Source organism: Plectropomus leopardus, chromosome 6, assembly GCF_008729295.1.
Source record: "Plectropomus leopardus isolate mb chromosome 6, YSFRI_Pleo_2.0, whole genome shotgun sequence".
NCBI lineage: Eukaryota > Metazoa > Chordata > Actinopteri > Perciformes > Serranidae > Plectropomus > Plectropomus leopardus.
The window spans coordinates 24,955,980-24,983,848 of record NC_056468.1 but is presented as its reverse complement, the minus strand read 5'-3'; the positions used below and the strand labels follow the sequence as shown (position 1 = coordinate 24,983,848).

General features: G+C 38.3%; 1 protein-coding gene across 3 annotated transcripts; it reads left to right on the top strand.

Moving 5' to 3' along the window:
* The first annotated feature begins 1,172 nt into the window (after positions 1-1,172).
* Positions 1,173-27,814, top strand: rnf122 (ring finger protein 122). Of its 3 annotated transcripts, none has more exons than XR_006105876.1 (9): positions 1,173-1,523; positions 9,374-9,530; positions 16,647-16,692; positions 16,783-16,824; positions 16,973-17,055; positions 18,946-21,655; positions 25,257-25,398; positions 26,114-26,226; positions 27,738-27,814. XR_006105876.1 is itself a non-coding variant. In XM_042487466.1 (6 exons), exons 1-6 carry the CDS (start codon positions 1,499-1,501, stop codon positions 19,058-19,060), a joined length of 468 nt encoding a protein of 155 aa, XP_042343400.1. In that variant the 5' UTR covers positions 1,173-1,498; the 3' UTR covers positions 19,061-22,276. The 3 variants fall into 3 exon arrangements, 1 of the variants encoding a protein (XP_042343400.1); XR_006105875.1 differs by having other exon boundaries at positions 18,946-21,672; XM_042487466.1 differs by lacking the exons at positions 25,257-25,398; positions 26,114-26,226; positions 27,738-27,814 and having other exon boundaries at positions 18,946-22,276.
* The last annotated feature ends 55 nt before the right edge of the window (positions 27,815-27,869 follow it).

Sequence of the window (27,869 nt, the reverse complement as noted above, 5' to 3'; positions counted from 1 at the left end):
AAAATGTCCACAAAGACACACAAAAAGACATCAAAGCAATGCAACGGAACTGGCTCAAAATATCTACAAAAACAGGCAAAACAACCACAAAGCAACACAAAATGACCTCATAGGGACACAAAATTACCTCAATAAGACACATTTTGTTAGAGATGCAATAACCACAAAAAGACACAAACCATCCAAAAAGAGACATAAAATGACTAAGAAAAGATCCAAATTACCTCAAAGATACGCAAAATAACCACAAAGCAACATAAAACAACAAAAAAGGCATAAAATCACCACATAGATGCAAAATTACCTCAAAAAATACATAAAATGACATCAAAGAGGCCCAAACAACTACAGCAAGAAGTAAAACAAGCTGAAAGAGGCATAAAATTACTTTTTGAAAAAGACACAGAATTACTTGAAAAATATGCAAAACTACCACAAAGCAACACAAAACGACCGAAAAAGACAAAATTATCTCATAGAGACACAAAGTTACCTCAATAAGATACAACTTAGTCAAAGACCCCCAAACACCTACAAAAGGACACAAAATGACTCCAGAGACACATAAAACGACTCAAAATAACCCAAAATTACCTCAGTAATATGCAAAACAATGTTAAAGAGACATAAAATGACTAAAACATATATACATACCTAACTAAGACACAAATTTACCTCACTCAGAAACCCAGGCAACTGCCAAAACAACACAAAACAACCTCAAAGAGACAAAATCATCTCACTGAGACACAAACTGCTACAAGGAGACACAACAAAGAGACAATTTGGGGCTCTTTGTATACCTGTGCTCAGGGGCCCATTTTCTCATAACCCATCCATACAAAAAAGTGTTGAAGAAAAGGGGGACAGTGGGTCCCACAAGTCAGTTTTCTCCCAGGGCCGTCCTATAGGTGCAATCCGGCCCTGTAGAAGACCAATTTAGTGGGTTTTTTTCTGTCCTTGCAATTAATTAGCCTCTAAATCACACATGCATTAGAAAATTGTGAAATGATGACAGCAGTCTGAGGCCGTCACAACACACACAGAGCCAGCCGGCCTCTCCATTGGTCTCTTCGCACGTCAGTAGCGTCTGTGGGGGCGGGAGGGGGCAAATCCAGCCAGTGCTCCAGTTTCTCCCACAGATGCTGCTGCTGGGCCAGTGTTATGCCGTCTATTAGTAATAACAGAGGCAAAACAGCCACAGCGAGGAGAAGAAGAAAAGGAGAAGGAGGAAATCCACATCACCGTTTCTCCTTTTTTCAACCTGCAGTGATGAACCGAATAATGTGACATAACCTCACGGCAACTTTCGACAAAAACGCTTGTTATTCGTGCTTTTTGCAGGTGCCATTGTCACGTCCACCTTTCACACTGCTGGCAGACAGTCACTGGCTCTGCTCGGGGCACTTTGTTGCGGTCATCCATCTGCACGGGCGGCTGCGGCTTGTTGGTAAACACGAATCGGATTCCGCCGGCGAGGACTCCCTCTGGTGCATTGATGCACCCGTTTCAGTGGTGTAACGGTGAGCAGTCATTTTATTTTATAGTCAGGCCTTTGAGATGTAATGTGCAATATACAGCCTGTTATTTCTGTGGAGTCAGTCTCTCATGGCTGTGATAGTACACAGCAAGCGCGTAGTCTCTGAATCACTCCAGCGTTTTCTAAATTTAGACATTTTCTATTGTGAGAAAAGACAATGTGTGGCACTGTAAAGACAAACAAAATCACTCCCATTAAGACTTGCGTGGACATTTACAGTGACTTTAAAGTGTCCTACACTGTATTTAACATCCCCAATTTAGAATTTATAAGCAGCATATAAACATGTCACATTACACTTTAATATAGGCTACTTGTCTTGTATACAAGTTTGTATTTGTGAACAACTTTATTTCCTCCTGTGTGAACCCATAGTCGAAGATCTTTATGTCTACTTAATGACAATATGGTAAAACACAGTTGGAACTAGTGTGGGAAAGTAATTAACTACATTTACTCATGTATTGTACTTACATACATTTCTGAAGTACTATTTCCATTTTATGCTACTTTATACTTCTACTTCACTACATTTCAGAGGCAAATAAAATGCTTTTTACTCCACTTCATTTATTTGTTACTTTGTGGATCCAAACGATAAATGCAAAATATAAATCAATAAACAGTAACATACTAATAAAGGTTCCTCCATCCAGCAGAAATTCGAATGAGCTCCACCTCTGCCAGCTTCAACATTGAAGTGATGCACACATAAATATAGCACTATTTATAATTCAGTAATATCATATTATTTTGAAATGGGCCACTCTGTTTTTTGATTACTTTTACTTGTGGTACTTAAAGTGTATTCTGATACAAATAGCTTTGTACTTTTACTAAACTAATGTTGAATGTAGGACTTTTAACTAAAACAGGCCATGTCTATTATGTAATACTGTTACTTATACTCAAGTAAAAGGTCTTACTACTTCTTTACTGTTCATAATAATATAAAAAATGACTACATATTAAAAGTTACAATTGCTGAGAAATAAGTCACAAACACCTAAACATGTCATTGTGTATAATTACAACTAGAGCTGTAATGATTTATTGATGAATTGATTGAGAGAAAATTAATCACCAACTATTTTAATGATTGTTTCATACTTTAAGTCAGGGTATTTATCAAATGCTCATATATGAGTTATTTCTTTGTCATATATGACAGTAAAATTTTATATATTTGGACTATTGGTCAAATAAGACAAGCTATTTGAATACAACCTTTTGCTGTGGGGAGTTAAAATGAGCATTTCTCACATTTTTTTCACAATTATAAACACAACGTGTAATAGAGAAGCTTATTGACAGATTTTTTTGAGTGAAGAATATGTTAAAACAGCAATCATTTGACTGTTTAATCATTTTTTTAAACAAGTTTTTTGATTGCTAGAATAAGAAACTGCTTAATCAACAGAAGCCTTTATTTCCATCCAAATTACTTTCAATTCGGGAGCCACACAAGGCCAATCATTGTGCTCTCTGTGTGACATTTTGCCTCTCTGGGTGATCTTGTTTACACTGACTGACTCTATCTGTCAGTCTTTAACTTGCGCTCTCCTTGGCCTCGACCAATTATCTCCAAAAAAGTCTGAACAACTTTCTGTCTTGTTTTAAAAACTGCTGTTTGCGTACAAAGGTCTGTCATGCTTTAAACAAAATGGCAGTGAAACCGTGTGTCAGTGCTTCGTTGTCTCAGTGAGATCTGGTGAAGATGATGGTTTAGTCATCTTTTTTTTTTCTTCCCTGGCTTTGCCTTTTTGAGTGCAGCAGCCTCCTCAGTGGACTGTTGGTGGTGCTCAGACAAGAACAATTACTCCCTTTGTGCTGCTCAACTCCCCTGCTATTCATAGGGGAAATACACACACTCACACACACGCAGTATCAAAGAGTGACATTCTGCTGAAAAATGAAGCAGTATCAGGCAGCCACAGCTCAGCTCCGTGTGTCAGCGTATCTGTGATCATGCCCACTGTGTTTATGCGTGACACATGTAGCGCTTTCATGCATGTGATGGCGAGTTTTAGATCCAACCTACTTTCCTCAGCAGCAGTCATGCAGGCAGGCTTGAGTGTTACCCCCCCCATGTGAACTGTTGAATATTTGATGGAAAGTTCTGTCTTTAATGCGAGCAGCAGCAGCGGCAGAAGCAGCTTTGTGTGTGAACACGGCATATATAGGACAAAACCCCAACAGGCATCTCATAGGAGCTGTCAGGAGAGCTGGCATTGTCGAGGTATTTTACAGCTCTATCGAATCACGGAGGGACTTTCCTGCTTTTTCAAACAACAACACGACAATCGGTCTGACAGCAGAAACTCAACACGACGACTCAGATTCTCTCAAAACGAGAACTTTCGCCATAGCTAACCATCCTTTCTTCCCTGCATCCGGCTACATCCGGATACATTGGGGCGCCTCCTTTAGTGTGCCAATATATAGGTCAGTGGTCATGCAAGGCTCCACCCAGAGCAAAATATCACATATAGCTGTCTGCTCTACAAAGGTGGAGGAGGAGGATGAGAGCATCCATCCATACAGACAGACAGATGGGAAGTCGTGTCATGACAAACACACACAAAGACTTGAATACAAATGACCCAGATTCAGTTTGTGAGTCTGCAGCAGCTTCACAGGTGATTTGTGCCATCAGCTGTGCAGTGACATGAATACAGGAACATACACGCCCCCTCCTCCGTGTGTGCGTGTGTGTGTGTTTCTTTGTCTGCTGACGATCTTTGTTTGACGTGATGTAAAGATGACAGAGAAAATGAGGTCTATGAGCCTGTTTGACTGCACGATCACATCCTAACATTTGTGCTATACTGATGCATATGTTTCACATGTTTTTTTAAAGGCTGATTCAAATATCAAACATGTTTTATGGAAGAGTAGGGACTTTCTTGCACAAATTCACCTACTGTACTTCAAAGATAAATGGAGAGGGAAGTCCCTCAAAATCTACCTTAAAGTACAGAAGTATTATCAGTACACTGTGCCTAAAGTATTAAAAGTGAAAGTAATCATTCTGCAATAAATTTACCTCTTTGACTGATTTATTTTTGTATAACATTATTATAATGTGTAATTAATATTGGTCGCTAGTAGTAGTTCAGCTGGTAGAGCAGGCGCCCCATTTACAGAGGCTAAGTCCTCGCCGCAGTGACCACAGGTTCGATTCCAGCCTCGGCCCTTTGCTGCATGACTTCCCCTTTCTCTCTCCCCCTTTCATACTTGAACTATCCTATCTGAATAAAGGCAAAAAGCCCCAAACAAATCTTAAAAACAAACAAATATATATATGTATATATATGTGTATGTATGTATGTATATATAGGTCACTAGTTTCACTGTTTAAGTTTTAAATTACGTTATCCAGTAATGTGGAACTTGCCTCTAGACAAGCCAATAAAACACCAATATTTGCTGCTGATATATCAGTTTCAGGTGTTTTAATGACAAGAAATTTAAGTACATAAATGCAAAAGATGTGTTTTAAAATAGCATCACCAGCATGTGGTCACGTGTTTATTTCCAGAAATCCGTTTTACCTATTTGTTTTCATTTTTTTTGATTATTTTTATATCTGGGAAATTTTTGTGAAATATTGGTTAATTTGCTAATGCCTTTAAACCCCTTGTGACCTTGTGACGTTTAAAGGAAATCAGTATTTTGGCGGTACTGTTATCACCTCATATATATCTGAAATGTGACAAAGGACCCCCAACTAGACATGACTCATTGTTAAGGGTCACAAGCGTGAGCCTGTGTGTGTGTGTGTGTGTGTGTGTGTATTGTCCTGTTGTGGGAACTGCCACAGAGGCCACTTTGAGTATTCTTGCACGTGTTTATATGTGTGTGTTGTCTATCTGTGGACAGATTTTGTGAAAGCGATAGCATCAAAACTGCGCAAGTTGAGTCACAAAACTTGAGATCAAGTTTTTACTTGAGATCACAATAAAAGATGAGTTTGAAAATTGGTGTTGTCCAAAAAAGGGGGCTGAAAGTAGGGGTGTAGGAGGTAGGGAAAGGGTCATAAGCCCCTTATGTCCCAGGCTCACTAAACTTTACAGGTGTGTAGCTGAGATCACAATGAAGGCTGAGTTGGAAGATTGGTGTAATCCAGGCAGAGGCACCAGAAGTAGGAAAGGGGCCATAAAGTTTATTGGAAATATAACTGTACGGTAAAGTAGAAACTAAAATGCAATTTTTTAAATTTTCTCCATAAATATGGTAAATGGACCTACCTTTGTATGCACTTTTCTTGTCGTGTAACCACTCAAAGCACTTTCACACTACTTGACCAAGGCTATGATACAATGTGCCATTTGCACAAGTTTTTAAACATTCATACACAATCATACACCGATTTGGAGCAATTTGGGGTTCAGTATCTTGCCCGAGGATACTTCGAAATGTTGAATTGGGTGCCAGGGATCGGACTACCAACTTTACTATTAGTGGACAACCTGCTCTACCTCCTGAGCTACAGCCACCCCACTTAACACTTTTACTTTAAATCAGTGTGGTTGGTGGCTGCTACTCAAAGTTTCCTTTTAGAAAAGTAAGAGTTTTGACTCATGACCTCTTGATTTATGAGATCTTAGCTGCACAGAATATGTCCTTCAGTTTGTGTTTATTTTACAAACGCAGAGGTCTCTGTTAGTGACCGCCTCTCGCTGAGTGAAGTCATATAGCTGTGAAACTTGAATGTGTAGTCATCAACGAGCCACAATAAATTGAGCATCACTGCTCATTCAGAGAGAGTGAAACTCAGTGGCGGGAAGTATTGATCCTCTCATACTCCAATTTCCACTGTGAGGCCGCAGAAATGTCAAATAGAAATGTCAACGTGTCACTTTGGCTTCAGGAGAGACTCGAAATACCAGGATCTATAAAAAAAAAGCTGTGCCACAAGAAAACAATACTCATCAGAGGGATATGAGACTGGTAAAGGTCTCCATTCATCCATCCATCTGTTCATTCAGCTGTGCATTAATCCATACATCCATCTGTTTTTCCACACCCCCATCTGTCTGTCCATACATCCATTTGTCCATCCACCAGTCCACCATTCATCTATCCATTTTCTAAAACTCTTATCACCCATTTAATCATCCATTTGTCCATCTATCGTGTGTTCATCCACATTCGTTCATCCAATTGTTCTCCAACTGTTGTTCATCCATTCATCCTCTCCTCCATCTGTCCATCTTTCTGTCCAAGCTTCTATGATTTCATCCATGCATTTGTTTTTTCATTCACCCATCCATCCCATTCGTCTGTGTGACCATCCATCTACCAGTCCAGCTCTGCATCCAGTCATGCAGCTGTCTCTCCATCCTTTCATTTGTTAATCTATCCACCTGCTCATTTGTCTCTCTCTTTCTCTATCTCTTCATGCATTCATATGAAATCCATCCATCCATCTATTCATCCATCCATCCCTCAGTGGACAGGTTTGCTTATTATCTTAGAACCAGTAAACAGAGACAGACGACACATTCACACCTACAAACTATTTTGAGTTTCCACTCCAGCTGACCTGCATGTTTTTGGACTGAGTGGGAGGAAACTGGAGCAGAGAAACAGGACAAACATGCAAGCTTTACACTAAAAAATAAGAAGCTGTTGAATTTGCTCTTGGCAAATCTCTCAAAGCCATTATTCACAGATTTTCAACCAGCTTTGTGTCATAACAATGTGCGTAGTACGTGTAAACTGACTGTGATAAACTTTCCTCCATCTTGCCAGTGCTCTGATCTCCCTACTCATCTCTCAGTTGTTTTGTTTTTGTTTTTTTGCTTGCTTTTGCTCTTGTGCTATGCTCAAACTACAGATATTCTGCTTTTTCGTATGCCCTCCACCACGGACACAAAAAGTATAGAAGCGGATAGAAAGTGCCACCCCTCTTTCTCTCTCATAAACTTTAGGTAAAACGGAAAAACTCAGCAGTGCTCATCAAATATAAAACAAGAGTCTACCTATTTCTCACCTAAAATGTCTTCAGAAACCTTTTTAGTGCACTGTTTGGCTGCAATACGAGAAGTTCTCGGCAGGAAGTGGGCATCATGCTGCTTCCCGTCTTGTGAAAACTAAAACAGAAAAAAAATAGATCAAACAGTAAAACAAAGCTGTGCTGATCAAATATGGCTAAGATTCTGTCACTGCCTTTTTCTCAACTCAAACGTTTTCAGAAACATTTTTTAGGTCATTGTTGTTATACAAGATTTTTGTAACCATTCGTCTGACATATTGTTTCGTGTGTCAAAACGGACAAAGTCCTATCATGTCTTTCACCAGCAAGAGCATTTATTGGTGCTATGCGGTGCAGTGCATACTGGTAGTTGTAGGATTTGAATCTTTTAAAAAGAGTTAATGCCACAGCCCTTTTCTCTGATGTCTCTCGTTATGTAGCACCAATTTTTAGAGTATTTGTCTCAGTTCAATGCATCAAAAGCCCAGTTTTATAAAAACATCACCTCTGCAGCTGTAAAAGACTTTATTTACTGTGCAGTTTCATCCAAAACAGTTTGTTTGTTCTATATAAGTTGCTGCTGTGTAGCTTTGATGAGTCTCCCTTCAGACAATACACAAGCTAAACTCGCTCAATCAGCCCCTCAAGTGTTTGATCAAATTGAAAACTTGCAGACACTCGGCCTCCTCCTCCTGTTCTCATGTGGAGAGGTTCATATCAGCAGACTGCGATGAGTCCTGTGCTAGTGACGACTCACTATCGCTCTCTGGGTTAGTGTGACCCCGATCTCACAAAGCCCCCTCTCACATGCAGATACTGACTTCTCATTACTCATGCAGACGCACAAAACACAAATGTGCTCTGTGTATCTCTTTGTCTATCTAATCTACAACTTGCGTTAGTTTCTCCTTTGCAATCAGGGAATTCAGGGCTCTTCTCACTTTATCTATGAAGGATAAATAATAAAACACACCCAGTAAACACTGTAAATTGCATACACAAAATGCAACATGTTCAGCACACACAGCCACAGTTGTTCTTAAATCTTCCCCCTCCCCCCGCCTCTCTACCTCTGACCTTGACTGCAGACGGCAGTAGTGCAGTGATAATCTATTTCTTGGTAAAACAAACACACAGGAGTGCAGCATTGAAGCAAGTAGGATGAGACAAAGGGGGGCACCTTAAATGGGAATACCATCTGTTTGGATTGGAGCACACTGCAAAGTTTTTCCTCGAAGCACCCAGTTCAAGATGTGATAACAGTCGTTATTGGTGTTTATCAATGATTCATGTCCCTGTGCGAGAAAACAGATATCTTACTCAAAAAAGTCAGTTTTATGCTGCCATTATAATCAAATTGCACCCATTTTTTACTATTCACTAGATTTAAATTCCACAAAAGAGGGCTTGGCAAAAATAATCTTTTTGTCTAACTGTCCTCAGCTGTCCTCGCATTAATGCCTTCTAAAGACACCGACCTGTAATCAGACAAAGACGTGTGAATCTGCTGTGTTATAGGAGACACAACCTGGTTGCCTGGATACCGCATTAAGAGTGTTTTACATGTTTAAGTAGAACATTGACAAAGACTCATTTGCTGTCACAGGAAAGTGCAGTGGCCATCTTTTTCTTTACCTCTTTCCATCTTTTGCCTTTGTGTATGTGCTTGTGTGTGTGTGTGTGTGTTTTGACTTCCATTAGAGGTGGACACAGCTGCAGGTCTGACCGTCAGCTGCCCATGAATAAAAGACTACTATCTCATTCAGTCCTGTTTTAAGACATATTTTTCTGGCTTTTCAAGCATATGTCTTTTTGTAAATGTATTTTTAAATCTTCCCTCTGTCCTTGTTTAGGGTGCTTCTGTGGTCTGGGACTGGTTTACTCCAACAAGTCGTGCACCATGCCGCCCATCACCTTCCAGGACCTGCCTCTTAACATCTACATGGTCATCTTCGGGACAGGCATCTTTGTCTTCATCCTGAGCCTCATCTTCTGCTGTTACTTCATCAGGTGAGGGCCAACAGAAACAGATGTGATCAAAAACAAGAAATGACCTGATGATTGCACTAAAGTTAAAGTCAGAGAATCGCCAAAATTGTACGTCTTCATCCTCTGGGTGACATGAATGTGGCAATCCATCCAATAGTGGTTGATATATTTAAGTCCAAAAAATAGCGTTGTATTGTTCGACCTTTCCATCCAAAAAAAATCCACAGTAGGGAGATTGTGTGTGTGTGTGTGTGTGTGTGTGTGTGTGTGTGTGTGTGTGTGTGTGTGTGTGTGTGTGCAGGCGAGAAACACAGTGAGTGAGGGAAGGAGGTATGAAAAAAAAGAGGAACAGGGTGACCTCTCCTGCTGTTGACTGTGAACTCCCTGATGGGCTGAGGGGACATTTGTGTCTGAAGGACGGGATATGAGGCAACAGGAAGCAGCCCGCCACAATGTGTGAGGACAGCAGCGAGGAAAAGTGCAGAGAGTCTCAGAATAAACATGACCTGAATAGCACACAGTGGGAGTACGCGAAAACATCACACATGACCGTCAGCAGTAGACAAAAACTCATAAGGGAACGTCAACACCTGCAGTAGGGGTTGTTTTTTATGTTTTGGATGACTGAACATCTGTATTTGGAAAATTACCCAACACAATGTTCTATTTCTGGTGTTGTACATGATTTTAGTCTATCAAAATGTCAAACATTTTTAAAAACTTGTCCATCGACTGGAGACATAAAGACCAGTCTGAATGGAGAAAGTGGGATTCTTTTTGCTCAATTATGTGCATTTGCCTCCTGTGCGAATAAGAATTTTGGCAGCGAAATAGATGACAAACTTTTTTTGACAAACTTTCAATGCCTTTGAAACAGTCGATTCTTGATATCAAAATACCAGTTGACAAAAGAATCTCAAAGTCTATTTTGCAGCTTTTCTAAAGCTTTTAATCACATTATATTACTATTAGAAAATAAAATTGTTTGGATATTTTACAGGCAGATTACAGTATTTTCACTATCAGTATCAGTTATCAATAATTTCATAACAACGTTTGTGAATACAAAAAAAATGGGGTTGTTCATAATGACAAATAAACAGAGAATTATCATCTCAATCTGCAGCTTCATGGAGCTCTATAGTGTGATTCACCCCATTGTTTGTCCATCCCTGCAACTTAAGTCTTTTGGTTCACTGTCACCACACAAAATGTATTTTTCGGCTACAGTAGACAGCTGTTTTCAGTGAAAAAAGCTCTCAAAGCAACTGTGCACTACCTGCTCTGAACCCAACAATTTCAGGCATAGTTGACCACTTGCTGGTAAATGCATAACAGTTTGGTTCAGGTTTAGGTAGTGAGTCACACACATTTAGAGAAGACTTTGACGCAACACCAGCAATAGGACTAAAATTGAGCCATCCATGCGGGTCTTGTATTTCCATTATTGCCAGTCAGAGGTGGTTGGAGACGATTGGAGCTGAAGCCAATATATATCCGTGACCACTTCAGAGTCATTTGTCCCAGGAGTGAATGTTGCTCTGTAACGGCTGGGGTGATGATGGCGTTCCCATCCTGTTTCTGCTGCCCCTAAGTGGCTTAAAAATCTGTCACTGACTACTTTTTTGGTCAATAAATAGAGGATTTGTCAGAATGGTCTGACCCCATTCAGTTGCTGTTCTAGAGTGTCAGATCACACAATCTTCACCAGCACATGGAGTTTGTCTAATTTCAAATGCTGACTTGAAAACAACAACGATCATGTCTCTAAATGAAATTCGTGGTGAGATTATTTGTCAACTGCTCTGTCAAATGTCATAATGAACTTGGGACTTTATTCCATAATTATTTAAGTTTCCAGAAACAAATGGAATTTTGCATATTAACAGTTACAACAAAGACAACAGCGCAAACCCCATGTGATGAGGAGCTGCTGAGAAGCTACGAAATTGTCCATTTTAAATTTTCAAGATGCTTTGAGAAAGTGATAGGATGAATTTTGTCTAATATTAAGTGATCAAATCATTTGTAGTACATAAAGAGAAAAGTAACACCTGCACACTCACTCCATGCCGCACAAATTTAATGAAGACATTTTGATCTTACTTGGATCCTCATCAGGTCAAAATGTTTGCAAAGATGAAACCATAACTAATTATACATGACGTGCACCAGTAGGGTGACAAGTTCTATGGTGGCAAGTGTGGTTTACCATCTGAATATCATTTATAGGTCAATTATTTGGAGAAACACATGTTTCTACTCTCAGACAAAGCTGAAGGAAACGCTTCAAAAGACAGAACAGGCATCACTGATTTTTTTATTCTGGGATATTTTTACATTTTAGTTACTAATTTGAGAAAAGAAAATTTTGCAGGTACGTTTCTGTTATGATGAATATTTTGTTTGACTGGAGCTGGGCACTTAATTGACTGTCAGAAAAGCTTGTGAAAGCCTGTTTCTCTTAAAGCCTATGAATCACAACCAGTGAGTCACTTCCTTTCATCCCCTTTGACATGCTGAAGGTAGTCTCGGGTAGGAGTATGATTGTGAATTAATTTTTAGACGGGGTGATTCATCAGATGAATACTGAGTGATGAATGCCACTCTCTGTTGGGGGCAAGCTTCCATTATTCGCTCAGACGGGCTCTCTCGCTAAATCCTGCATGTCGGGGAGTTTGTGATGATCGATTTTAACGTTGTAGAGACTTAAAAATCTCATTCTGTCTCTATTTGTTTATTTGAGAGTTCTTCTAATCATATAAAGCAATTATATCGAGTCTCCTAAAAAGCCTGGAGATCTGGAGGAGATTGGCAGAGCAAACACACACACACACACACAAACACACACACACATCTTCAGACTTTATATCCAAACTGTTCTACTTGTGGCACAAACTGGGGGTGTTCACAGCAGTACCTGCAATGTATGACTATAAAACCACAAGGGTGCCAAAAGCACACACCAAAAATATTCCATCTTTAATTATACCCCAATGTGCTCCAACAGCAGCAGGTCTGTTTTCAGTTTAAGGAGCTGAACAGCAGCTATACAGATGCTATGAGAACCAAAAGGAGCATCTGAAGGTGTTTAAGCCCGACAATTCAGCCATGGTGGAAAGTAACATTTACTCAAGTACTGGGCATGAAGGGTAACCTCTGTATTTTTCAACCCGGATGCTATTTTCCCATATTTTTGTGTCTAAGTGACTAATGGAGACAACATGTCTTCAAATTGGACCTTTATTAAGCGAGAACACTGCAGCCACGAAACAGGCTTCAGAGTAACCAGTCTGCGGGTGTTTGCACTGTCAATTTATGTCTAATAAAAGTGCTTATTTTTGCTACTGACAGGCTCAGATTGTTAGTGTGAGTTGTGGAAAATATCATTACAGAGAGATCTTTTTGATTAAGAATAAGAGTATCCTTTTTGTTTAACCAGAACCAGCCTCATAATTGATATCACCAAACTACTAAACACCAGACTCTATTTACACAAACAGTAGTTTCATCATTGTAAAAGACATTTTATTGACTCTTGGGTCGTCTTTTCACTGTTTTAACAGTCGCCTACTCTTGTTTAGGGGGAATAAAATCTTTATTTATCCAGTTAGATGTGAAAATATTCTGGCTCTAGCTGTTTCCACTGCCGCTTTTCTGATGTCTGGCCTCCCTCTTGCTCCTCTCTGGATATTTTCATGGAAACATGAGAAAAAAGATCCAGGCTGAAAATAGAGAAGTTTAAGTAAAGTTTTAAGCATAGTATGAGTATTTCAATTCTGCTATTTCATACTTCTACTCCTCTACATTTCAGAGGGAAAACTTTATACTTTCTACTGCGCTACACTTATCTGCTTAATGTGTTCAAATTTTCCAGTAATATGATTGATATACTGCGTATACATTTAACAAAGATTTAAATGCAACACCTTATGTTCTCATTTTATAAAGGTAAAAATTAAAGAGCTAATACTGTTTTCATGTACTCAACCCAAACCCAAGAGAAATATGTCCATAGAGTGCACATTAAGCCACTGGATCCCCAAATAAGGACTGTCTCATTTATTTTACTGTCAGTAATCCTTGAAACTGAACCAGTGAAATCCCCTGAAGGTCCAAATCCCAGAGAAGAGTCTAAAGTTTGACACAGCTGTTCATTTGCCAACAACAGGAAACATGACCGCTCAGTATGCTAAAACTGGTAATTATTAGAAGCGCTTTTTAAATCCTGCCACAGTACCATGAAGCTGTAAATGGTCTTCCAGATACCATCTCACCTGCAGTGAACTGGGAGGCAGACAGAGATTTGGGAAAACAAAGTGGCAGTTCATTTCACAATGTTTCAGTATCAGAAAGGGCAGACTGGAGATCATCTTCTATCACATGCGAACACAGAGTCAGCAGTTTATCAGGCGACAGAGAGAGAGAGAGAGGCGTTTAATAAGGTGATTAAATCTGTGAAAAGTTTCTTTCCAAAAGAGAGACTTCAGGCTTAGAAAAAGTTGTCTCTATGACGCTAAATGAGTTTATCTGGAAATAACATTGAATATCAGCAAACAATAAATGTGATTGACTGAGATCGATGTTATATCATGGTTAGATTTCCTCTCATTTTAAGGTAGCACACTGCTTATACAACTTCAAAATAAAAAGCTCATGGCTTCAAAACTATTCATGTCAAAGCTGAAAACAAATAAGTTGCAAGATGGTGAATAATAGTCACATAAGTATGTAGAATAACAAAAAGCTTTTTTTAAGTCAAATTTGGGTCTTTCATTATTAAATTAAATTCATTAGTTAATTATTCTGCCTAGTCTCAATCCCAGGTCATCGAATAGTGACACTTTGGCCCCCCTCGGTGTGTAATATCGATGCGAAAGGCAGCCTGTGGTGTCTTTATGACGCACCAGGCTTTCAAATAACTCCAGTATAAACCCATCTGTAGCATTGCTTGACACTCAGTACGCTTAAAATGTACCATTATTCCAAAAAAGACAATGTTACTACAAACTGTTTTACATATCTGAAAATGAATGTTCCACTGAGGAAATAGAACATTTTGAGCTGCTTGTTAGCTAATTAACTAATTGTTAGCACTCTAATACGGGACACACTGAGGGTAATGAAATGAAATAAATATCCAGGACGTTGAAATGTTGATATGGAGCCAAATATTGGCTTATACCATTAATCACAGAAATGATTTTGTATTTTAAGTATTTGGACACAGAATAAAGTCTGTTAATATTCTTAGAAAGGCACTGGTTTTCTGCACTTCTCATTATCATCATTCACACCTGCTGAATTCATTGTTACTTCATACAATGAGAACTGGTCAGTAGTAGCCGTATGAGGATTTTTCTATTCTTGCAGACAAGGCACAATGGCTAAGTTGAAACACTGAAATCTCCATCCCTTTCACCCACTTCACATCATTCTCCCGGCATGGGAAACCTCAACACATGTAAAACGTGTATCCTCACATTGTTCTGCACCGAAGACTGTTAGCGGCAATCAGTGTAAACAATAAACCAAGTGACAAACACAGCAAATAACTATCATTTCCTTACTTAAATCAACAGCAAGATATGATTTTTTTGTTTGTTTTATTAAGAGGGGGATCAGATCAGAAATAAGCATTCATCTTTCATCTCAGCTTCCCTCCCTGCATTTAGTTTCAGGCTCAAATCAGACAGTGATAGACATTCGGGTCTATGTTTAGTTGTGTAAAACAGGAGGCCAAAAATAACCGCCTGAACAGACGCAGCTCGCCAAGTGATAAAGATCTCCTCTCTATTGTTGGTTATGAGGGTGGTGCAGGGACTCAAAGACGCAACGTGCTCATTAGTCGTGTTTGTGTATATATGTGTGTGTGTGTGTTAGCATTTTTAGTGTGTGCACAATATGTGTGTGTGCTTGCAGGGGAACGTGTGTTTATGTGTAGATGTGTAGCTGTTTGAAAAGACAGTTAATTATCAAAGCTAACCCTGCAATTACACAGCCTCTGTTACTCACAGTCCCATAATTTAACCACACAGACTTAAAATCTCCTGAATCCAACGAACTGCTGTTATCTCTTAATAAACAAGTAGAAAGTGGTGGAACTAAGTGTTTACTCAGGTACTATACTTAAGTACAATTTACTTAAGTATATCCAACTAATGCCACAGTATTTTATACGTATTCCACCACATTTCAGGGGGAATTTTTGTAGATTTTAGCCTTTTTCAGATTTCGAATTGTTGTAGTTTTTAGTATTTTTTGTCAGATACTTTAGTGTCATGTAATGCAGAGCAGGTGGACCTAAGTGCACGAGATTGTGGGCAACAAGATCAAAAAAGTGATCAAAAAGATCACTTTATTTCAAGGAAACAGCAGTTGATTATTGCATGACCAAATCGAGGATCCAACAGAAACTGAACTGAAAAGCAGGACTTTGCTATAGATGGAGTGCTATTTTACTATCTATTTTTACTAAATGTAAAGATATGCTTCTTCCACCACTGCAGTACAGTGACTGAGTGTATTAATTGATCTGCATTTATAATTTTGGTCCAGAAGTATGAATAGAAATGTGTACTTAAAATATTAAAAGTAAAGTACTCATGCAGAGAAAATTCTCCTCAGTTATCTTATTAAATTGAATTAATTTGTATTATTAAATCATCATTAATGATACCTCTATGTGCTTAAGTGGCAGCTTTACTGCTGTAATTGGTCCACGTGATGATAATCTTCATAAATGTTAGGTAGTTTATTTAGAGAACATTTTTAACATGATTATTACGTTTTGTACATAAATTCATAATCTGCGCTATTGTAGATATAATCAAATACATGTAGTGGAGTAAGAGGAACAATATTTCCATCTGAGATAGTAGAGTAGGCTGGAAAAAAACTCAAACCTGAAATTTAGTACAAGTAATTGTTCCACTGACATTGGCTGACTTTGAATGCAGGACTTTTACATATCATGGAGTATTCTTACATTGATTATTTCTATTTTTACTGAAGTAAAGGATCTGAATACTTCTTCCATCACTTAAAATAAAAGGTACAAGCAAAGTTTGTTTAATTAAAGATTAAACATATTATAAATAAAGTTATTTATGTATGTTTTTCTCTATTAATTCACAGCAAACTACGACACCAAGCCCAGAGTGAGCGGTTTGGATACAGAGAGGTAAAGTCTGATGTTAATACACTTTAATGTCTACATTTTTTTTTTTTTTGAATCTCTCTTAAACATATTTTGTATTTGTCACTCCTGCAGGTGGTTTTGAAAGGAGATCCAAAAAAGTTGAATCTTCACGGGGTAAGGATGTGATTTACATGACTGCAAAGCTTATTATGACCCTTATAATGTGAAAAACAGCACAAAAACGATGCACAATAATGTCATCAAATGACCGTCCGTCCTCATTCTGTCCCACTCACATCCTGTCTGTCACTCACTCATACAGCAGACGTGCGCCGTGTGTCTAGAGGACTTCAAAGTGAAAGACGAACTGGGAGTGTTGCCATGCCAACATGCTTTCCACAGGAAGTGAGTACAGCAGAGCGCAGTGGAGTCTCTCTGTTTCTCTTGTTACCGCTTTGCACTCGCATGGGCTCGTTAAAATGATGGTGGTCTTGTTTGATCTGAAGTTCAGTGATTAAAGGAATTACACAGATAGCTTGGGGTTGATTTTTCCTGATAGCAGCGTGGCACTACAGGAGCAATTGATCAACAGCGCTGACATTCGTTCACTTTTTCTGCTCCTCGTTATTCAGGATAACGGAGGAGTGCTCAGCACAATATTGTATCTAAGCATGCACCATGCAGAATTTGTGCCAAGATCTTGTAGGGAAGCATTCTTGATGTTTATTACGTCTATAGAATTGTGATTTTATCGCAGTCATCTTGAACACGAGGAGCAGTTTTTATATCAATCGGGAGAGACGAAATGAGTGAGAGGCACAAAGAATATTGAAATGGACTTAGTCGACATATTACCCACAATAGGAAAAATTGAAAGACACTGTAAGCCAGTTTTAACCGTTACTCTCAAACTATATTAACCCTTTAAAAACCTGGATAAACATCACTTTTCTTGTGCTGTGTTCAGATGCCTTAACAAGTTTGCAAATTGGTTTTCTTTCTTTTAAAAACATTGTAAACAGCAATGAGCAACTTGACAAGAGATGTTTGCAAATTGCAGGAAATTAGTAGATTTGGATTTTTTTACAAAGATAGGGGAAAACATCCAAAAAACGTTATTTAAAATTATATTTATTTATGAATTGGAATTATTTTTAATAATTGTTTTTTTTTAATTTACTTTTTCAGTTTTTTTTTTTTTATGTTTTGTTGTTGGTTTTTTTGGATGCTAATTTTCAGGTAATTTTCTTGTACTTTTTACAATTTTTTAAGTCACTCAATGAGGTCTTCCCATGTTTTAGAAAGAAATCAAGCAAATTTGCTCAGGTTTCAAGGGGTTAATAAGAAGAGATCAATTGAAAGTGTATCAAGAAAGACATAAGTGATGTGAAGCATACTCACTGAGCGTCAGCCTCTGTGAAGATGGGAGACAGGACAGGATCTCCTGCACTCGACACACTGATGGTACTGGTGGTGCAGTGAAGCCAGCAGGCAATTGATTGAAATTCTCCGCTGAATCTCCCTGAACATCCTGGAGGTGGTACATTGTGCTGTAGAAGGTCTGAAAAACATGAGTGTTACATTTAAAGATCGGCTGCAGGAACATGGGCAGAAAAGACATTGGTTGGACTTTTACAGCACAAGTATTGGAGAAAATTAGAGATTTAAGAAAGGAGAAATGAACTCATAGAGGACTGAAGGAAAAACATGAGATGAAGACAGTCCTTAAAGAACTTCATATAATTACAGGGCTCTCACAAGCTCATGCAGGAGCAGTGGTATATGACAAAGTTAATTTTCTCAATTATATTTTAAAGGCACAATTTAGATCAAATTTATTGCACAATGTAAGGGCCATTGGTATTTTTCTCATGTAATTCTTTCTGCCTCGAAGTATTATCGCTTGGCAAAAATGAAGGCTGACTGTCGATTTAGTCAAGCCGACAGCTTGGAAATGTCTCTATCTGTTTTCATGTGCCCATTATGAACTGAATGAATGAATACACTCACTTTTGTTCTGTGTTGTTGGTAGTTGCTACTTTGACCAAAATGGAAAGCAATCTGGTTGTCTTTGCAGGAGCGGTGTCTGTTTCTACATGTAAAATCATGAAGGCAGGCCTTATAACGTTACATTGCTACATTTACTTAAGTAAAAGATCTCATTAATTCATCCACGTGTACATGGATCTCAAGTTTTGGCTTTTGTTTTGACTGGTGAAACGTGTCAAAGTGAGAGACAGGAATCAGGATCTCATGCTCTTTGATTATCTCTCTCCTGTCTGATCTCCTGCTCAGGTGTCTGGTAAAGTGGCTGGAGGTTCGCTGCGTCTGCCCCATGTGCAACAAACCCATAGCCGGCCCCCCTGAGCAGCATCACAGCATAGGGACTCTTCTGGATGAACTGGTGTAACCTCTCAGTCCCTGACAGTTTGGGTGGGATGCCGGTGCTTGTGCCAAACCAGCTGATATGAAGTTAGCGACCAACATGAAGAGGGACACCGTTTATGCTGTTAAAAACACAGCAAACACACCAACATGATGATAATAAGTTGGGGTAACCTAGATACCACCCGGAGAAAGACTCTGAAGGATGCTGTTGCCTAGCAACCATCTCAGATATGGCAACACGACACCTTGTGGTGTCTGAGAGATTATCTCCAGCCACCCACACATCACTCCACCACTCTTCTTTCAGCGTCCCCCCTCTCCACTCATCTTCTCTTGTTGCCTCGAGTCAGGTTGAAGGCACCACCGAAGAAGAGTCTCATTTGTCACAGTGGGTGTTGAAGGATGACAGCGCCGGGTGGGAGGTGCCGATCCCCTTCGAGCATGTGTGAGTGTCGTATGTCTTGGTGGTCACTGATATGAAATAATATTGTCTGAGGTTTTAAACTCTTTCAGATGAGAGATTTTGACACAAAACCACAGAAAAAATATTTTCTGCTCAATATCCTGACCAGTAACACAAGAACATGTTGAAGAGTTTTACTGCTAACAATACAGTCAAAGATTTATCAAAAACAGCAGGTAGAACAAGGGTTGAACGGTCCAGTGTGTTGGATTTAGGGGAATATATTAGCAGAAATAGAATATACAACGAACAGACAACACTTTTGTTTTTTGTTCCCATTTTTCAGAGGTTTGAGTTAAAGACAGTGTTTATGTGACAAACCTGGTTAAAGTCATGGCATTTCACTCACAATGTCCAGGCCTGGAAAAGTCAAGGAATTTTGTTATGTGTAACAAAATTCCTTGACTTTAGCATATATTTCCACAAAGAGAAATTAATTTAAAATAAATTAAACATTATGATTATAATTCTATGTACTTTTACTATGCTAGCAGGTCAGAATCACTCTCAACTTTCATACATTGAATTATAATTTGAACATTTATTGATAAGGTGATATTCAGTTAAAGTTGGTGACAAACTGACGTTGCGGTTTTATGATTAAAAGTGAGGGTTAACCAAGTTAACGTAAATGTCACCAAGCGTTTGTTTCCAAAGGAAACCTGTCAGTGTCAGTTAGCTCCTTTACAGTTAGATAACGTTAGCTAGAAAGTAATTTTCATCCAATATTTTCATGGCACATGATACAAAGCACCTGTTAGCACATTATCCTATCAGCATGAGTTAAAATGAAAAGTTTTCACTCATGAAAACTAACATGCATCACTTGAACTAATATAACGTGACTTTTCCTCCATCATGAGAAACTAATGGGAGTCCCGTTTTTTTGTTTTTTTTGTGTGTTGTTGTTTGGCTCCAACTACACAAATAGTTCAACTGCTGGAAGTGACAGCTGTTGCCTACCAACACAAAACTTATTCCTGCAAAATAGCAGGAAAAAACTTAAGCTACTTAAGGAGTCAGGTCTACATGTTATGCGAAGTGCAGCTGCTTAATATCATCTTACAATTATCTGTGTGTTTCCAGTGAAATAAGAGTCTATTAACTGTAGCAGGCCGTTGTACATTGTGTGTCTCTTTTGACTTACTGTCTGTCAAACATTTTAAAAGGGTCCTCGTCCTCGCACCACATCTTTGTAACGTAGTTAGAAGCACCACGCGGAGGTTAGCCAGCTAGCCGTACTGAAGCAGCTAAGCTAAAGACAACAGCACGGCTAACGGCTCCACACCTCCGTAAAAAAGCCCTCACAGCGGCTTGTTGAAGAGCACTGCTGCCACCAATGAGCCGAGCGTCCTGGGTTCACCTAACTGGATAACTAATAAAACAAAAAACGAGACTGAAGACAGTATGACAGCTCCAACTGGGACCGTTGCCCATTTATTTTCCTTCACCAAAACTCCCACAAACGTGGCATGAGCCCTCAAAAGAGTGGAAGTTCCCCCCATTACTCTTTTTTCCTGCTAAAGGTAAACACACAATAGGCCTCCAAAACAGTCTGTTACACTAGTTAGATAACTACCAACCATTAATGTCCATCTAATCAGAGCAACTGAGTGAGTGATACATGAAGAGTTGAAAGTCCCAGTGCTAATGTACTATATATACAGGCCTCTCGACCAATGGGTTGGGCTCTTGTATTTTGTGTATAATCACCTGAAAATAACAGTTGTTTTTGTTACCTTACAAGAAGCTGTTTATATCTAAATGGGGTCGGGTTTATGATGTCTCCATATTAGATGTTTCTACAGTAGCTGAGTTCATTATTATTCTTTTTTGACATAAAACATCTTTGGGGGCCCTATGAGACAAACAACACTCCACCACTGTCCCAAAATAACCACATAAGACACCTTTAAAATAATCAAATGCTTGGGATTTATTTTAAAAAAAATTGTGCAAAATAGTCAATAAAAATCCCAGCAAAACCAGCAGTCCCAGCAGCAGAGGGCTCTCCCCTCTGCTGCTGGAACAGGAGCTCTGAGCAGCTCCTCCTCAGTTCAGGTGCACCTAGTTAGGGATTGCAGCACACCTGTGCAGAGCTGCAGGAGAGAAAAGGGACAACTCAAACCTCTGGATCTTAATTAGAGAAAAAGGGTGAGCGCACATTTGCAGTAAGTAGCTGCGACAAGTAAAATAGCAGAGAAGAAATGTTGCTTTATATCATGAAACTGCCTTATTCAGTGTTTTTACTGGTTTAAATCAGTGGGTCCATGCGTTTTGGAGGAGAGGAGATCTGGTTGCAATCTCAAATCCTTACCACTAGATTCCACTAAATCCCCCAAAATCTTACATACTGGACCTTAACCAAAACCTACATAGGGGTTGATTAAAACTGGCATAAAAGAAATTAAAAACTTGTTTAAAAAGATTTGCTCCTAAGATTCTAAATTTAAGTCACTCTGGTTAAAAAACAATGTAAAAGGTGGATTTGGGTGTCATTAGTGGGACCTAAATTATTCATATTGCTTAGAAGAAGCAGCTTGAGCTGTCATCCACATGTAGCAAATTAATAAAGTAAGTAATAAGTCAAATTGATTTTCTTGCTGAAACATGCAACTGATAGTGATATTGGTGCCACCTCTACAGTGATATCATGTGTGTTCTATGTGTTATTTTTTTATTGTTCAGACATGTTTCATTGTGTAAATATACTGTAGATGGAAGGAACTGATGCCTGCCTTTCATTGTAACAGTTTGGTCCTTTGTTGAAATGTGTTGATTTTTTTTTTTTTTTTTTTTTTTTTTTTAGATATTGCACTTTAAATTCACAGAAAAACATGCCTTTGTTCTTTAAAATGTTAAACTAAAGTTTGAATGCAGCAGAGCAGGGCCCTTGTTTTCAGTTGTGGTGAATCTTTGATAAAAGTCTGTGAAGTGTCCAAGATGTTGCTTCATCTGACGCAAAGGTTAGCAGCAGTGCAGACGCTCATTGTTGTTGTGTGAATTCATCTGGGAAGTATCTAAATCTCACTTTCATACATTTCTGTGGCATTATTGCTGCTGAATTTACATTCCTCGGTCAAAGTTTTTTTTGTGTGTGTTAGGGTGATTTATAGTGATTCAGAAAGCGAAACACTGCCTAGAATTGAGCACAAAACTCACAAAGCACATAGTCCAGATACTGAAGGCACCTGCACTGTAATTAAAAGCCAGACAGACACATACACACACACATGTGAGGCTGTTAAATTCACGAGTCTGCGTGCCAAAAAAAAAAAAAAAAAAAAGAAAAGTCGAAGAGATTTGTTCACTCTGATTCTGGCCACATTCCACATTTTGTTATTCAAACAGATGTAAATAACTTGAAACAATAATAAATACAGTTGTCTGTTTTGTTCAGCTTGTCTTATTTTTTTTTTGGTAGTCATACAGAATATCTGGCGCCATCATCAGGTCAAATAATATACTAAAAATATATTGATCTGTGACCTTTTTGTGACCCTTTAAGGCAAGCAACACTTTATTTTATCCAGCACATTTAAATTTAAGTGGAGGCACAACATGCTACAAAATGCTTGAGCTACAACAGAAGTCGCAGCAACAAATACTATTTGGACACAGAGGTAGGTAGAGAAGTAGGAATAAAAATTAAAATAATTGGATCAACAACCAATCAGAAATAATTATTTAGACATTTGAACCATTAAAAAAGCAAAAATGAAATAAAATTAAATCAAATACAGACCAGCAGTTGACCAATAACAAAATATTATATACATGAAATATATATGATAAAATACTAAAGTAGACATTGTGAGTATAGTAAGACTGGCTAGTCAGACTGTAAGGCATTGCTAAAAGCCAAATAAAGGCCTACTTTAACCCACTGCCACAGACCCGCGACAAATGATTTAACCAATTTGTTTCCTTCTCGCATTGTGTAATCTAAGTTAGTTTAATTTATGAGTGTTTTGGACAGGCAAAACTCTAGTAAATCACAAGAAAAAAAGCATTTCTTCAAAGCTTTGCCCTGCTCTTTTACTGTCTTGTTAAGTAATTCTGAAACTAACCATTATTTAAATTTTTGATTGATCTACTGTTGTTTATATAGTACTCAGAAAATGTCAGGAAGTTGTTTAAAAAAAAAAGTCCTTTATTAGTTGCCGAAACTAAAGGTGACTTCTTCAAATTATATTTTCTGTCAGCCCTGAAGAGGTTCCAGTGTTGTTATCTCGTGACTGATGACCAGTGAGAAAGATGTTTAGGTATTGAAAGGTCAGATAAGACCAGACACATAACATATGATCTCATTTGCTTGTTATGATATCTAATTACGCAGACAGTTTTTGTTCTTTGGCTTTTTTATTTGCCCCGAGTTTGAGAAATATGTCTCTGAGATTTATCATTTGCAACCAAAACTGACTGCAAGGCTCGGTAGCACTGACGATAATTAAGAAAATGTTTGTAGTTTGCTTTAAATTTTAGTTAAAAGTTAAAGTGCTAAAAATGTGAACCTATACTAACAATGTGTGTTTGTATTATTTATGTCCTCGATACACACCAGTAAGACTGCTTGACATAAAAACAGACATGAAGCAAGCATAGTGAATAATATAGATAAAGCCATAAAAAAGGGAAATTTTTAACAGCGCTGAAAGAAGTATTCAGCTTCGTTATTCAAGTAAAAGTACTAATACCACAAAGTAAAACTATAAGCTAAAGTCCTGCATTGAAAATGTTACTTAAGTAAAAGTAAGTAAGTATATTCAGAAAAAATGTACTTAAAGTATTCAAGTAAAAGTATCCAATGCATGTTTTTATGCAAAAATCTTTGTAAATCAGCTAAAGCGTTCAGATAAATGCAGTAAAGTACAGAATTTCCCTCTGAAATGCAGTGGAGTAAAAGTACAAATTTGAATGAAAAGAAAATACTCAAGTACAAGGACCTCAAATTTGTACTTAAGTGCAGTAATTGACTAAATGTAACTAGTTACTTCCCACCACTGATTTTTAAAGGACATAAGGGTGCAATAAAGTGTAAATAATTATCTTAGCTTGAGATACAATTCACCTCACATTAGCTGAAAAACACCCCACTAATATATAGAATAATATAGCAATAATATACTGTTGTATCAATAACCACATGTTCTACTGTTTCCCTAAAACATTTTTCCTTTTTAACTTGAGTTTTAAACCATGTGACTGCATAATAACACTCAAATTTCACTTATTAAACCTTTTTTAAAATATCAATAATAACAATGAATAATCAAAAAAGACATTATAGTGAATGCATTCACTAAAATCTTGTTTAATCAAGTGAAAATGGCCTGAAACAAAGCAGGAAACGAAAAAATTTATAGGGAGTCAGAGCTTAGGAGTCGACATCTGAATGAAAACAAGGACCATCTGTACGCCGCCTCATTAAATGTGCAAGACCCCGTCCTATTGGTGGGTCCGACCGGTACCTAGCTATTTCTCTGCAGCAGATTGCAGGTGGCAGAGCATCGAAAGTCTGAAGGGCATTCCTTACTCCGGGTGCCTTCTAATTAGACTTAAGGGCAAGGAGGAGCCTCCGGAGGACCTGAAAGGGGATTCAGGATGGAGGCAGATGGTGAGAGATCTCATGTGGATGGAAATGAACACTGAGTCTGATAGAGAGGGAGAGAGGGAGGTGCTGGGAGGAGGTGGAGACCGAGAGGATAGGAGAGAGGAGGTACTCTGTTTGACCACTTCATCTCTCAATTTTTAGGATTTTTTTAAATCATTGAATGGATGAGTAAACTTCTGTGCTGACTTCCTGCAACAAAGCAAAAGCCCGCAAAAGAAGAAGAGAGCAGCTCAGGATGATGGACATCACGGTCGCAACTTTCCTTTGAGACTCACAGCAGTTGGTAATTATTTTAAAAAATCTTTTTAAAAATGCCTGTCCTTAATTACAGCTTTGTAGAGTGTTAAATACATGATAATGTTTGCATGTTTCAGCCTTTGATCTAATTTTTTTTGTCAGTCTCCTAATAATTTCTGATGATGACCCCCTGTGATTTACCGCCTTCAAGGTGTTCGACAGAGATGATGAAAGCTCTGCAGTCATTTTAAATAGATGAAAGGTTTTTATGTGAACCACAAGAGATGAAAGATTATAACCAAACTTTAATATTTAAGCTGAAGAACTCATGATGCTGTAGAAGGATTTTATCAGAGTGCACGATTTTTTTTTTTTTATTTAAATGACCTGAATTTTAATGGTAGAATGCTTTAAAAGGGGTCTGCATGTATGAACACATGCACACATGCATCAACACTCTCTCTCTCTCACACACACACACACACACACACACACTGCTTGGGTGGACCTGGAAACATAAGCAAGTCTTTCATGAGATCAGCCTCTACCTGAGCAATAAAGAGCCATCTGTGCTGTGAATAAACTGATGATGGCAACACACACACACACACACACACACACACACACACACACACACACACACTCACAGGGTGGAGAGACACACAGAGAAATGCTTGTTTCTGTCACTTCCCACCTTCAGCGTCGTGGCACTGGAGAGTGAATGTAAGGTCAGGTTATTTCTCTTTCTGTGCATTTTAAAGCAGCCAACCTGAACCTGACCAGCAGTCCAACAGCAGCGATATGAGGGAAACGGACTGGAAGTAAAATAATCTGCTTGCAAAACACTGAAGCACATCAGGACGAGACTGACCAGGTTGGTTGGTTTACTTTATCTGGTTATCATTCGATTCGTTTCTTGGAGACGTTGTGAGATTTTCTTCATGTTTTTTTCTGTAAAGTCCTGTGAGACTTCCTAATGACAATATGCTGTTGCTGTTATTTTCACAATAAGTGCACAATCAACCAAATTGAATCTGTCTCCATGCGAATGATTCAACATTTGACTAATTAAGACAGATGGCTCATTATTTGTCCTCAAGGGATAATTCTTTTGTATTGGTAAACAGTAGTTACCTTCCAAAGGGTCAGGAACCCCCAAAGGGGTTTCCAAAATAAATGTGAGGTAACTTCTTTACAACAAATTTAAAATTATTTTATCTGACTTTTCTCTACGCTTTGATTTGTAGGCCTAGACACAAAGACAGCATGACTCAATGCAAAGTCAGTCTGTTGGGGTCATCCCCATGTTGCCAGGGTCCTGTGTCTCTTGATATAAACTAACATTATAAGAGATTGGTAAGGGTGTCTCAGTTCAAATTGCAAAAGAACGAAGGGATATGAACGTTTACAATGCAATCTGAAAGGTAAATATCTGTTCAGCCACTGTGAAGATATAAAAACACACAAATAGAAGAAGCTGACATGGCACTTCACTGAAGTTGTACTTTTAAGATATCTGATGACAAATTATAAATTGATTAATAATAAGTCGATTTACTAATTGGTTGAAATATAAAGTTCTTATGTCAAAAAAACTGTCTTTCCCATACATATGAGGACATACGTTTCGAAGAGTATAACATATAGTATAATATAACATCAGAAGGCTATAAACTGTAGGTGGATGATTTCAACATATTGACTCAGGTGGAAACATACATTGAACTTTCAAATTAGGCAAATATATTGCTTAAAACTTGCCTTTGGATGGTCTCCTTAAACAGTCATATTAAGAGTATATTAAGCTGGGGGACATAGATAAGCTCCTGCTCCGTCTGTCACTCAACCACTTTGATCCTGAAATATCTCAACATTCAGCCTATTGGATGAATTACTGTGATTTTTTTGGCACAGACATTCATGGTCCTCAGAGGAAGAGTCATAATAACTTTGAAGATCCTCTAGTGTCACCATTAGGTCAAAACTTGCTTCGGTTTAGGAAAAACCTCTTTATAATGAATAAAATTTCTGTGTTTAGAGCTTATTAGCAAATGTTAGCATGCTGTTTGATGTGGTGAATATTACATCAGCCTGCTGACGTTAGCATGTAGCACAAAGCACTGCTGTGCTGAGGTGCAGCCTCACAGTTTTGCTAGCACGTCTGAAGACTCGGAGTTTTGTTTCCTTGTATGGGTTAAAGGCCTCAAAAAATCCTAAAAATGAACAATCTGAGACAGAAAAGCCCTTGCTGGTTGAACTGCACACAGTTTGTGTTTATAACCTGTATTTAGGAGTCAAAAGTAAACTTTTTAATTCATTTTATGGGGTCAGAAGTCTAAGAAATTGGGAAGCACTGCTTTAAAATGTATATTGTTGTCATTGTAGGGAGTTTGAGTGCTGTGATGACCTTTGCACTTCCATGTGAAACAAACAAATTGGCCCAACATTCAAGAGAAATGAATGTTTGGACATCGGGTGAAGATGCAGCCTGAGGATGATACGGACAATATGAGAAAA

What these genes read in the sequence shown, in the direction of transcription:
- rnf122 (XM_042487466.1), top strand. Translation starts at nt 1,499, where the DNA reads ATGCACCCGTTTCAGTGGTGTAACG. An exon ending in AGCGGTTTGGATACAGAGAG is followed by an intron (nt 16,693 to 16,782) that starts GTAAAGTCTGAT and finishes TCACTCCTGCAG; the next exon opens with GTGGTTTTGAAAGGAGATCC. An exon ending in CAACATGCTTTCCACAGGAA is followed by an intron (nt 17,056 to 18,945) that starts GTGAGTACAGCA and finishes TCTCCTGCTCAG; the next exon opens with GTGTCTGGTAAAGTGGCTGG.